The 13,248-nt window shown below is 32.1% G+C and overlaps 1 protein-coding gene across 1 annotated transcript; it reads left to right on the plus strand.

Moving 5' to 3' along the window:
• The first annotated feature begins 1,781 nt into the window (after positions 1 to 1,781).
• On the plus strand, positions 1,782 to 4,700 carry LOC112281162 (uncharacterized). Its single transcript, XM_024517393.3, has 3 exons — positions 1,782 to 2,982; positions 3,363 to 3,604; positions 3,928 to 4,700. Exons 1-3 carry the CDS (start codon positions 2,815 to 2,817, stop codon positions 3,929 to 3,931), a joined length of 414 nt encoding a protein of 137 aa, XP_024373161.1. The 5' UTR covers positions 1,782 to 2,814; the 3' UTR covers positions 3,932 to 4,700.
• The last annotated feature ends 8,548 nt before the right edge of the window (positions 4,701 to 13,248 follow it).

Genomic DNA, 13,248 nt, shown 5'->3' on the forward strand with positions numbered 1-13,248 from the left:
TGATAACAGATAATTTTTTAATCTCTATACTTAAATTCATTTTTATTTAAGTTTATTTTTTCAGTTGCATATTTATTGATTTCTTTAATGATAATAATTAATATTATACTAAGGTTAATTTTCTGTTTAAAAAATTATATATAATTAATTGATTTATTAATACTACCAATTTATTCAAAACATATTTAGCTAAATATTAGAAAAGTTTTTTTTATTTTAAATATTTTATTTAAAAAGAAACAAGTTCAATAAAACTAGAATAAAATATTTTCCATAATTATATTTATATCTTATGCATTAATTCTTCTCTTACATTGTTTTTACTACTTTTTAAAATATTTAATTTTTAAAATAATAATTCAACCATTTTTTTAATATTTTATTTATTTTTAAATGATAATTGGCTAAGAACGGTAATTTTTAAAACATATAGTATAATGCATTATTAAAATAAATAAGATACCAATTTGATATCATAGAAAAATTTAGATAAAAGAATTTACATTCAAAAAATACTATTAGTAATGGTATATATTTTAAAAATATATTTATTCTATTTTATTTAAAATAAAAAATTCTACTAAAAAAATTATGAGGTTTTTAAATTTCAATTAAGGTTTTATGATATATTTTTAAAAATAAATTTAATATAATAATTTAATAAAATAACTCAAAAAGGTGAATTCTTTAAAATTAAAATTAAAATCTTTAAAATATATCAATTTAAAATATAGATGCTAAACCTTATATTTAAAATTTTATCACTATGAGAGATTATATAAAATAAAAATAGTTGAATAAAAATAGAAATAGTATTAAAAATATAATCTTAAGAAATATTATATTAAAAATATATATGAATATCTATATATAAATATAAATATATTTTATTTTTAAAAAATAGATCATATCTAATTTTTTAAATTAATAAAAATATCATTCATATAGCATTATAAATTTTTAAGCCTTAAAAATAAGATGGAATCAAGAATAGCAAGATTGACTAATAGAAAACTTCTATTCTCCTAAATTAGTTCATTTCTTTTGACTCTACAATATCATGCATTGTTAAACTACATTCTATGACTATTAAATTCTATCATGTCTTTATGTCTATTCTTACTCCTAATATGCTCTTAGATATTTAAAAATTATTTTAATTTCTTTAATTTAATTTAATTATATATCATTTAATAATATTTTGTTAGATCATTTTTTTTATAGATCTTATTAGATTAATTATAGACTAGTTTATTTCTAAATTTAAATATTAAAGAAACTATAAATAATTTCAAATATATATTTAGATTTTTTTTAAGAAATTATATTCTTATTATATATATTTTAAAACCTTTAAGAAAAAAATTTTAAAAAATCAATCTCAATACTATCTAGATCCAATATTTGTTTTGGTTGCCATTTTATTTTGTTACAATCTCCAACTATAGCACAAAAGGATATTTATTAGGTTTATTCTCATTTGTTTTGTGAACTTGTTTTACTCTTTCTATGGTGTTGGATGGGTGTCGTTTAAATCTCCTTGAAGAATCCTTTTGATATTTATATAAAATAAAATAGAATCCATAATATATTATATTTATATAACTTAGTCACTATTTTTTTTCTGATTTATTTTATAAACCTAAAATGCAAGAATTTTGATGCTTTTATTTTGGTGACTTAAAAAAATAAAATATTTTTTTAATATAATTCTTCTATCTAACTTTCAAATCTTAGATTTTATTATTTCTTTTTTTAAGCTCTAAATTTTTAAAATTTTGTTTGGATTTAATTGAAATCAAATTTGTCACTTATTTTTAAAAGAATAATTTTTAATTTCTAATAAATATCTATAACAACTATTTTGACTTCAAATTCTTATTTGGATCTTTAAATAGCTAATTCAATTTTAAATATATTATAAAACCAAATAAAACATGTAATACTATTACAAAATAAGTTCTCATATCTTGCCATAGACTATATTACATGTAGATATTGTTGGATCCTTAGATATTTAAAATAAAATAAAAAATAATTTTAAACTTAAATTTTATAGTTTGTTTTTTTTTTATAGTATTTAAAAAATCTAAATAAAGATCTAAAATTCAATGCAATGATATGACCAATAGTTTTTTTTTATATAGTCTCATGTAAGATAAGAGTAGTTCTTTCTAACATACTTTTTTTTAAATAATTTTTTCTTCTAGCATATACTTGAATTGTTAAAATCTTATAGAAAATTAGTAAAGAGAGAAGAAAGAAGCAATGAGATTATCTTACAACAAAACATGCAATAATGATGGGTTTGAAATTGAAAAAAAACATACATTTTAATATTACACTAGCTTACAAGTACCATAATTATATTATAAAGAAGAATCAAAATTCACAATCAACAATTTAACACATTCTATAATACATTTAAATCATAGCTATTGCAATACTCTCAAATCCCTCAAAACCATAATATTAAAAGATACATAAAAATTTAAGAATCCAATCCTCTCATGTAACTATTCATCGAACGTAAAACCACAAAGCAAAGTGGGTGTCAGTCGGTGGTGGCAGTGCTGGAGTTTCTGACCATGAACACCCAGTTGCGAACGAAGAGAATAAGTCAACAAGCCTCTCAAATAAATTTGATGTTTTTGACAACATATTGTGTGGTCACTGAAACACGTTCGGCAGCTTCAGTCTCTTGTCAGGAAATTCAAGTCCACTCTCACATTCAGAGCCAACATCTCTCGCTCATTTTCCTACCAACACGAAGCAGTAGGACCGATTTGTGGGAGACTGGGGCAGAGTAAAACAATGGGTGCAGCTGCAGAGGGTGGAAGGATCGAAAGAGAGAGGTTGTATGTCTTGGATACAGGAATTTGGGGACTTTTGTTTGTCGTGGAAGTAGCAGTAGTGGTGGTGGTGGTACTTCTTGGTGCAGGCAGGCTGTTAGAGGTACAGACAGCTAGCCAGTCAGCTCTGGTGAGTCTGTAAGAATTGTCGCTCTATCTCTCTCTTTTCCTGCAGGCTGTATTTTGTGTAGGTAATGAGTCAAGTTCATGACTCCCAATATAGAGCTGCAGAATCTGTAACAAAAGCTGCTGTTGCTCAGAATGCTGTGGCATTCATTGGATTAGTTGTTGGATGTCTTATCTAATGGTGATGGAATATGGGTCAAGGGTCTAGTTTAGGGCGAAGAGTTAGCGATGATTGATATCTGGGGGAATATGATTTTTGATCGTGCAAGTAGAGGGATCAGTGAGTTCTGGTGGCCTAGAAAACTGCCAATTGTTGTCAGGCGTGCATGGTGTGTAGAGACGGCACCTTATGACGGTGTAGCTATGGTTTTGATCTCTGTTCAGAGCTTTCAAGACCATAGCGCCGCATTATTTTGGTTGTTTCTGCAGGCATGGGTGATGGCCATGGGATCCGTCTGGCAATGCGAGGCCGCCCCTTGTTGGGTGGTTCGTAACTGGACATTCCTCAAGTTGGAGTGTAGATTGATGAATGAGTGTGCGCAATCAGTTGTCTGCCTCTTGTTGGCGGTTTGGATTGTTTCGAGTTTGCTTAAGATAAACCGAACGCTCTGGGAGGGTGGGTTTGGGTGGGTCCTCCCCCTATGCATCCCTTGTGGGTTGATCATTAAGCTCTTCTATCTCAGACGCTTTGATTGCTGCATTGTGGTGTTTTTTCCATAGACAGCCCATAGCCTAACTGGATCTGCTCATGCCTTGATCTTGAGTTCTTGATTTAGTTCCAGGGTTTGAATAGTTTTAGGCCGAATATGGACAGCACGTACACTTTCTTCACAGTATTGTTTGCAAATTCTGTGTGCTTAAGGTCACCGTGTTTTAACTTGCAAAGGGTTTAACCCTTTCTCTTGTGACAAAGGGGTTTTAAAACGCAGTTTTGGGAGTATTGTGACAGATAATCTTTCGGAGTCACTGCAACACCACCTTAAACCCAAGTAGTTCAGAAATTCATACAGACATTTGAAAAGTTCATGTTATTCATGTCTACACCTGAACACTGGGGCTCAAGGACACTTTCAACATCACCTGCTCAGTTGATTGCTGTTGATAAAAATTTCTAAAAGAAACAACACGCTTGGTCTCTGAGTTTGCAGAAAGAATATTTAACTGGGCACTTGTGCTAGTTGGAAAGGTCCAAGGGCCACCGGATGAAGTAGCCAGAAGACGATCTCTTTTGGTTTAACTGATGTCATTTGTCTTTTTAGGTGTCACATTTTCCACCTTTCGAGGCGTAGTACCCTTGCTCACTTGCTACTTCCAAGCGATGGGCTCTCATACGCTTTCGTATCTCCTATGGGCTCTTTGTGAGATGCACTCACTTTCCTTCAGTCGTTTACCAGTCCGCTGCGCTCAGAGGTCTTCTGCATTTTGATTGAGGTTAGATCAAGTTTAATTAGCTGTGCCGCCCAAGTGGAAGCTTGCACTAGAAATGACATAAGGCTGAGTGTACTAGAAATGTGACGGGATCCAAGCACCGTGATTTCTAGTTTGATGGGTTCACTGTTGTGTACTAATGTAAATTTTCAGGAGTCACATCGCTCAATTATAGTCAGTGGAATTGTGCCTCTCCTGCCTAATTAATGAGAGGTTCTCGAACTTGTAAGTTATGAGATTAGCAATAAATAAATCAATACATATCTGATTGTAAACGCTTGGTTTGAAATGTTATGTAGCAAGCCCGTTTTCTTAGCTGGTTGAGTTTGTGACTATTATCACATGAGAATGATGGCCTTCCTCAATTGGCTGAGTGCGTTCTTGTGTAAATAATTACTGGTGGCGGCTGTCTGATGGTCACAGGATAGATCTTTGAGTTAGCAGTCTTTGCTTCGACGTCTTGTTGCGCCTTTGGGTCATTGTGATGACAACTAAGAAGAATTTCCAGTTTTCACTGCATATCCTGCTGAGCTGCTTTTACGTCTGCATGTATCGTGATCAAACGATTAAATAGGAGCATCCTCTGACAAACCTAGTATTCTTTGGTGATTTTGATACGACTAAGTCAAACTTACAAGCATTTTGCACTTGAGAGGATCGCAGGCTTCTCATTACAATCACTGGTCCAGATAAATAACACAGATGTTTAAATTTTCGGCTGTTAAGAATGAACGATTTTTCTGTTTATTATGCAGCTTTGTGTTCCACCATAGTACAGGCAAACAGCTCTAAGGTACAGTGGGCAATTTTTTTTGTTTCACAAGAGAGGGTAAACAAATTTAAAAACCATTTAAGTAATGGTTTAAGACCTTCAACCAGACTGAAGCAGCCAGCTGCAGTGGAACTGAAAATCATGAACACGGATGTTGACATCCATTAATGAACTTTGAAACATAGTTCCAGCAGGTCTATTGGGAATAGGGAAGGATGTGCAACACAGGACAGGATCAAAGCTCCACATTTCTATTATGAAGTTCATGAAGTTGGGATCGAAGCTGGGCATCCTTACTGAACGTGGAAATTCTACGTAAGTTTGGCTCTTGAATCGCCTCTCGGTAGTTTTTGAAGCTAGGATGCAGAGACTAGCTTGCTATTCTGTGTGTTCTCAATGTGATCCGTTCCATTTTAACATTTCATCTTTGTGGTGTAGTTCGGTTGGCTCAGAACTACCTAGTGACATAACTTTTGATGTCGATGGTCATAAATTTCACCTGCACAAGGTATTGCCCTGATGTTTCTCATGCACATCAAATTCCTAGTTCTCCTAGAGCCTCTTCCTCCTATTCTGCTATTATACAATGTGCAAACGTTCTCAAATATACGCCTGCACAGTGAATGGCATTTACACGATTTCACGGCTTCAAATAAGTGGGTAACTAAGATTCACTGTTTTGTGGGGCTTACCACATTCTGATATTGGTTTCATCTAATGTGGTAAAGAATATCTTGTGTTTGCTGTTCTAAGTTTCCTCTGTTGGCGAAATGCGGATGCCTCAACAAACTCATCGCATCAGCTCTCGAGTCGGGAAGTGAGGAGGTTCTTATAAATGAATTCCCAGGAAGAGCAAAATGCTTTGAGATGTGTGCGAAGTACTGCTACGGCATTTCCATAACCTTGAGTCCTCACATCGTGGGTGAGGTGAGATGTGGTGCAGGGTTTCTTTAGATGACTGAAGTAACTGAGAAGAGCAATATGATCTACAAGCTTGAAGTCTTTCTGAACTCCTCCATATTACGAGGCTGGAAGGATACTATAATATGCCTTCGAAGAAGCACAGCTTATCTGCCGTGGTGCGAAGATCTTAAGGTTGGTCTACAGCGTAATTATTCACAACTAAAATAGTATTTTTTTACACTTGATTTTCAGCTGAGTCCTCTCAAATATATATAATTCTTAATTTTAAAAATAGATCACTTGATTCCTATCTTTTTACAGACCATGGGGCGATGCATTGAATCAATCTCCTCAAGGGCTTGTGTGAACCCTGCTGAGGTAACTTGGCCCTTTACATACACTCCACGCTAAGTGTCTGGCATTGAACAGAGCAGCCCAGGCTCCTGGAGAAGCCGCAGAATGACATCTGCACCAAACGATTGGTGGGTGGAAGATTTGAGTGACTTGGACATTCATCTCTACGGGAGGGTTATTTTAGCTATTAAGTCTAGAGGTGCAGGCGAAGAGATGGTGGCTGAATCCATCAGAATTTAATCGCTCAGGAATTTGCCAGTCATATTGCAACAATCCCTACTGAAAAATTGCAACAAAAATTCAGGACAGTCCCTTCAGCTTTCAATTTTCTTTTATCTCTTTGGTGCAGACACGCAAGTGGCTCTCTGGTTGTAAGTAAGAAGTCATTTGTCTTCAATTTTTTCAGTAGGGATGCATGTTAAGTTAGCAGTGCATTTGCACATATTTCCAATTAGTGGGAGTGTTTTCCTTTGATTGGAAAATCTCATGTATTTGTAAATGGCCTCAACTATAATTTTCATTCTTTTTATGCTTTTCTAAGCTTATGCCATTTGACTAGTTTCTGTGGTTCCTCGAATGTGAGAAATTCGGAGTTTCTTAGTAAATTGCACTCGTGTTTGCAGGTGTTGTTCTTTGAGCAAGTGCGCCCCACTGTAAACGGAAGCCTCCCAGATGATAATTCAGGTAGCATCCATGACCCGAAGTATGGTGAAGAGATCAATTTACCAAAAGTGAACAATGATAACTCCAGAAAATCATCCAGTGAACAAGCATTGGGAAAGGCACCATGATTTCACTACCGTTAAGGGCGACCTCGCCAGCATCAAGAAGCGCTTTGTGGAGGCAGAGTACATCAAGGTTGTTGGACCTTCTACTATTTTATTTTTTTATAAAATTAAATTTAGAATGTAAAAAATGCACGCAAAAAATGAAATCCAAAAATAATAACAATAATAATAATAATAAAATGAATCATTTTTATAATCCATATCTTTTTCACATAATATTTTAGACAAGTTATATAGAATGATCAAAATATGATTATATGCATATAAAAAATTTCCATATTACTTAAATATATAGAATTAAATATAAGCAAATAGAAGCAGGTAGGTAATATCTTCTTTAACAAAGCTTTGAGAAAGATTATTATATGTGGATTAGATATCAAGAATTTTATAGATTTTTCATGTGGCTATTGAAACTATTTTGATAAGTTTTGTATTTTAGGAATTTGTGTTAGAAGCAACTTACAACTTGATGTTTGGGCCACAAGCCTTGTAGTCCTTATGAAGCTTCCATATGACTTTCTTTCTAGCTAGTATATACAAGGGTAAGATTGAGACCATTCTTAGTCATGTCAATACCTTTCTTGTCTTGTATTTTTAGTTCAAGATTGTTTAGTCTCTTTATATTTGATAATAGTTATTCTTATTCTTTTCTATCTTACAGCTATTTTATTTATTTATTTATTTTCTTCTTAAATGACACATGAATGTAATGTCTTTTGGATTATGTCTCAATTTATGTCATTAAGAATGTAACGTAAAAAAATCTGCAATAAGCTAGACAATAATAATATCACTTTAATTAATATAAAAAATAAAAGAAGAAGAAGACATTGAAGAAAGCATATTGGCTTAAAATAGTTCAAATGAGACATTTGATTCAATAGGATAAAAAAAACACTGTAGAAGAGAGTTCCTTCAATCCAATTTTGTTGTGCACTTATATTAATCCTATTTAATTATAATAGCTAGTGGCCTTTGCTTAGGTAATTATTTTATTATTTTATCCTTATTTGATATAATCCAAATGTTTTGATCCTAAGTAAGTTGGATATTTTTGTTCTAACTTACATAATATATTTTGGATCTTAATTTAGTTAAGAGATTTGGTTTTAAGTGGTTAAATATTTCTAATTTGCCGTGGCTATTATCTATACTTTATTAGTCTAAGATTTATTTATTATTTAGATCCTATTAGTTTAAATCTAATCCTAATAACTTTAATTTATTGTTAACAAGGCTAGTTAATAATTTATTGTTAACAAGGCTAGTTAATAATTTTTCTATAAGATTTAATAAAATAACAAGGATATCTATTAAAAAACTAATAAAAACAAAGAAAATTCAAAAATTAATTATAAATGTCATTAATAATAAATTATCAAATTCATATGTTAATTTAAAGAAACTGAATCAATGAATATTATAGGTAACTTCTAAAAATATATTAGGTTGAAAAACACTCTTTAAAATAATAGTTAAAAGCTGTATTATTTTATTATATAAAATACAAAAAATATTCTTTCAAATTGATAAATATATATTTTTTAAAATTAAGATATTTTTATTTGATTAAATTATTTTTTTTAAATAATTATAATTTTTAAATCAATATTTTTTTATTGATATTTCAATATGTTTTGTAATATTTTTTATAGAATTATAAAAATAATATATTTTAGTATATAAAAGTTCTTGTGAACTAAAAATATAAGTTTTTAAGTATCTTAGAATATATTTTTAGGTAATAAAGGCTTAAATAAAATTTATTTAAAGGATATTTTAATATTTTGTTAATAAAGATGGTTATAAATTTTGTATCTTGTTAATTATTTCTTCTAATTATTTTTTGATTCTAAATTAAATGATTTTTAATAGATAAAAGTAATAGAAGGTCACAATTGAACCAACATCAAATTATAAAAAAAATAAAAATAAAAACTCATGAATTTAATGTAGCTGTGATGATCAAATATTTTTTATGATTGATTGATAATCATAATAAAAATTACATCTTTTTGCTTTATTAATTATATATCTTTTTACATTTATTTAAGATTATAAAAAGAAGCAATTCAATTGATCTATTCTAGCTAGGATTTGTTGACAAGACTATCTCTTATTCTACAAGTCTACTTAAAACTTGAATTGGACATTTATTTTATTTTATTTTAAAAAAATTTATCTTTGGATTTTTTGGACATTAGATTATTTTTTTTTGTTAACTAATGTTTTCATTTTTATACTTTTAGATTCTCTAAATAGTCTTATAAAAATTATTAATTAATTACAATACGGAGTTGAAAATTCTAAGTATTATGTTTAATATCAAGATGGTATATGTATCTTGTAAAAAATAATTTCATTTTTAATTTGAAATATAACACATAATAATAATTTATTTTAATATATTTAAAAAATTAATTAATTAAAAAATGAATTTTAATATTTTTTCATGTGGAATTAATAATCTAAACTTTAAATTGTTTAAATTAATTTTTTCCTCCATTATCAAGATTCTACTAATGTTTGTAGATTTATTTATTTATTTATTTAAATAATCATAAAATAATTTAAATTGTAATTATTGAAGTTTTATTGATGTTATTGTAAACAGATTAAACTCTAAAATCCATTTTTATATTATACAAATCTTTGCTAAAGTATTGTACAAAAGTAGTAGTTGGAGTTTTAATAAATCAGATTTTATTGAAAATATCTTCTATCTAAATGTCTTTATATAATTAAGATATCTTATTTTCTGAGTTGAAAAATCTATTATTTAAAAATGAAAGGCAAGTTTTATCTCCTACAGAGCCAAAAACCATAATAAACTTACTGAAATATAGTCTCTTTTATTTCAACATTTCTTAAATTAATTCAATTGAATAATTTAGAATTCCACAACAACAACAACAAAAAAAAAAAAAAAAAAAAAAAAAAAACTCCAAAATCATATAATATCAAGATAATACATGTATCTCTTCTAAGTGTGTGTTTTTATTATTATTTTTATTATTATTATTATTATTATTATTAAAAGAATCCATATATTTAAGTCTATCTTAATCTTTTGTCAAATGGACTAGTGCCACAAAATTATTATTACATATTAAACCATATTATTCTTTCTTAACTACAATCTTTAGTCCACATTTTCTATCAAGTATTGGATAACTAAAGCTTTCTTGTCTATACCACATATAACAAGAGGTTAGTTCCATATTTAGCTAATTATTATAAACTCTCTCCTTTTAAAACCCTAATTTTTTTTAATAGCTGATACATTCACTACTTCTCTTGATGATGAGTAAGACATGCAAAATTTCAATTTGATACTAAATATTTTGAGAGAGGGTAGAAAATAATTGATTTGAGGTAGCTAACCCATTTCCAATAACTGAAGCATTTCACTATATATGCAACAAGTGTAAAAATGAAAGAAAAATATTCCCATATAAGGAAATAGAAATTATAAGGATTCCAAGTGTTTCACACAATATGGCACAAAAACGGAATTTATATTTAAAAAAAAAATAAGGTGAAGATTTTCTTTGATCCAAATCTGACATATAGGTAAACCTAATTTCAATCAGTGGCGGTTTACAAAATTGAGAATCCTCTTTTTTCATAATTGAGAAGTGTAGCACCCAATTATACTATAAAGCTTCACCTAATTACATGCTACCTATGGATGTTAATGAATGATTGAGGTAACAAGGATTCAACCAGCTCCTGCTGAATTTGAATTCCACCCCAATCAATCAACAATTGCCTCCTAAATCAAAACACACCCACTCCATATTGCAATACTTTTCCGTGCTTAGAAACATAGTAAATTTAACAAGCACTGGATCTATTTACCACCAGAAAAGTGTCAAAACTGGTCACAAATAAGATGCCAAACTCGTGAAAATACCCCACCATATATAGATCGGAAATGGGGGGCGGTGGAGAATTGATCAGCTACCTTAAGCTAATCAATTGCAAGCGTCGATGGAATTGGAGGAAACCAGCTGGGCCATCCTGACGCCGTGTCACCGACACTTTAATTGTGGCAAGATGTGATGACTTGTATATCCACAGTATCAGCAACCGGAGAGCCTGCCACGCGTTCCTGAATGGTAGCTATATTGGAAGCTGTGTCGGCTAAACTGGTTGGCATCCTGACTGGGTCCATGCTGCTCTGTTGAGTAATGTTTCTCTTTATAGGAACTGTGCAGGGTCCGTTACGTTCTGACAACGAAGAATTTGCAGGCAGAGTGCGGCCACTTCGCTACAATTGAAAATTCTTGCTCTTAAAATTCCAGTCAAGAAGGCACCGTGACGCTGGCGGTTTAAATCCACGATGTGAAATCTCCCACTGATGGATGCTAGCACGGAGAAAATGACTCTGATGTTCCCAAAAATAAAAACTCCCGTCATTTGAGCAGGGATCACTGCAGTTTTGATCGAATCACGACGATGTAATTTTCGTACTCATTGCCAAATTTCACCCTAAACCGTGGTCATTGTGTCGGAGTCATGTCAGGCAGTTGTGGAAAAATTACCCCCTTGTGAAATTCTACCCGAAATAGGTCGCCTTGAGTTTCAGGGAGCAGTTGCTAATACCTACGGTAAGCGGAGAGGTCAGTGTTGTGTTGGTTTGGATAGTCCAGAGCACGTGTTGAGGTTTCTGTAGATCGCTTGACTTCAGTTCTGGAGGATGGAGAAGGAATATACTAGAACTAAGCAGGAACTAACTAGTGCAGCTCCCAAAGTTTGTATAGTACTAAACACTGTCATCGGTCTCCGTGTGCCCCCTGGTCATCTTCGCCAACAGTGCTCTTCGTCAGATCACATTTCTGTTGATACAGTCGTTCCTATCCAATAAAATTCGATCAAATCATCCTTAGAGTGGGCAATAAGCCAATGAATGATGTTCTCAGGGAAAACAAGATATATGAATTTCGATGAAAAGAGTTCACTAGCTGGTCAATCTAAATTTCAAAGCGAAGAATGTTCACTGTGGATTTCAACTTTACGCTTTCTCGTCGTTCAAGATCGATTGACAGCGGCCAACCCCTTTGGACTCTCCACTGAGGTTGGCATGCTAGAATAAAATATACATCCCCCAACTTCTGGGGTTGCTCAGATCACTGTAGAATGGACTACGTAGTGAACTCAGAAATCAAATATGGTGAGTCAAAACAGCTCTACACTGCCGCCACCAAACGTCGTACATGCTCCTTTGCCGACGCTCATTCGGCTGAACGTGGTGGTCGATGGAGTCACAGGTGGCATGGACTGCTCTTGGATTCTTGCATGATAGTTGATGCAGCTAACAGTTGTTGCTCACAGGAACAATACTCAAAAAACAGAATACCTTCTTGTTCGTGAGACGGGAGCTAAAGTGCTCTGTCAGTAATAGATTGGTAAGGGGACTGAGAGCCTGAGATCAGCTGCATCTAAAAATCCGAACAGAGATAAGTGAAGTTGGCATTTGCGGCTGGATGCCGTAAACTCCAAGAACAGGTGAACATTGAAACACTTGACCCGTGTGATCGCAGCCCAATGAAGTTATCAGTTCAAAAGTTTTGAATGTTACATTGGATCAGAAATTACAAATCCAATCTCGTCTGAAAAATTACTGGTGACCCCAAGTTCGAGGCTTAGACAAGAAAATTGCTGTTAATTCTATTGTGGCTCTTTCTGATCTTCATCGAAGAAAGAATTCAGCACAAGCTGCAATATGTACATTTCTATCTCCTGGATTCAAGCGGAATCACTTGTCGATATTCTACTGTCATTTTGAACCAGCTTCCAAGCAATTGCTTTTGATCCTGTCCTACTTACTGTACTAAAGTGGGCTCCTGTGGGCTGCTGTGAGCTGACCGATTATTTTTGAAACAATTGGACCCCAAGCCGGGTATATTTCTCTATGTACGGCATAAAGTGGATCTGATAGTCACAGTGGTCCAAATATCTTCGATGGTCGATGTAGGTGAAGCCGACGATGATCTCGATATTCTTGCCCGTGACTGTG

Source organism: Physcomitrium patens, chromosome 4 (genome assembly GCF_059467195.1).
Source record: "Physcomitrium patens ecotype Gransden chromosome 4, ASM5946719v1, whole genome shotgun sequence".
Taxonomy (NCBI): domain Eukaryota; kingdom Viridiplantae; phylum Streptophyta; class Bryopsida; order Funariales; family Funariaceae; genus Physcomitrium; species Physcomitrium patens.

Coding starts and splice junctions, on each gene's coding strand:
- LOC112281162 (XM_024517393.3), top strand. CDS start 2,815: ATGGGTGCAGCTGCAGAGGGTGGAAGGATCGAAAGAGAGAGGTTGTAT. Junction 2,983..3,362: donor CAGCTAGCCAGTCAGCTCTG/GTGAGTCTGTAA, acceptor ATCTCTGTTCAG/AGCTTTCAAGACCATAGCGC.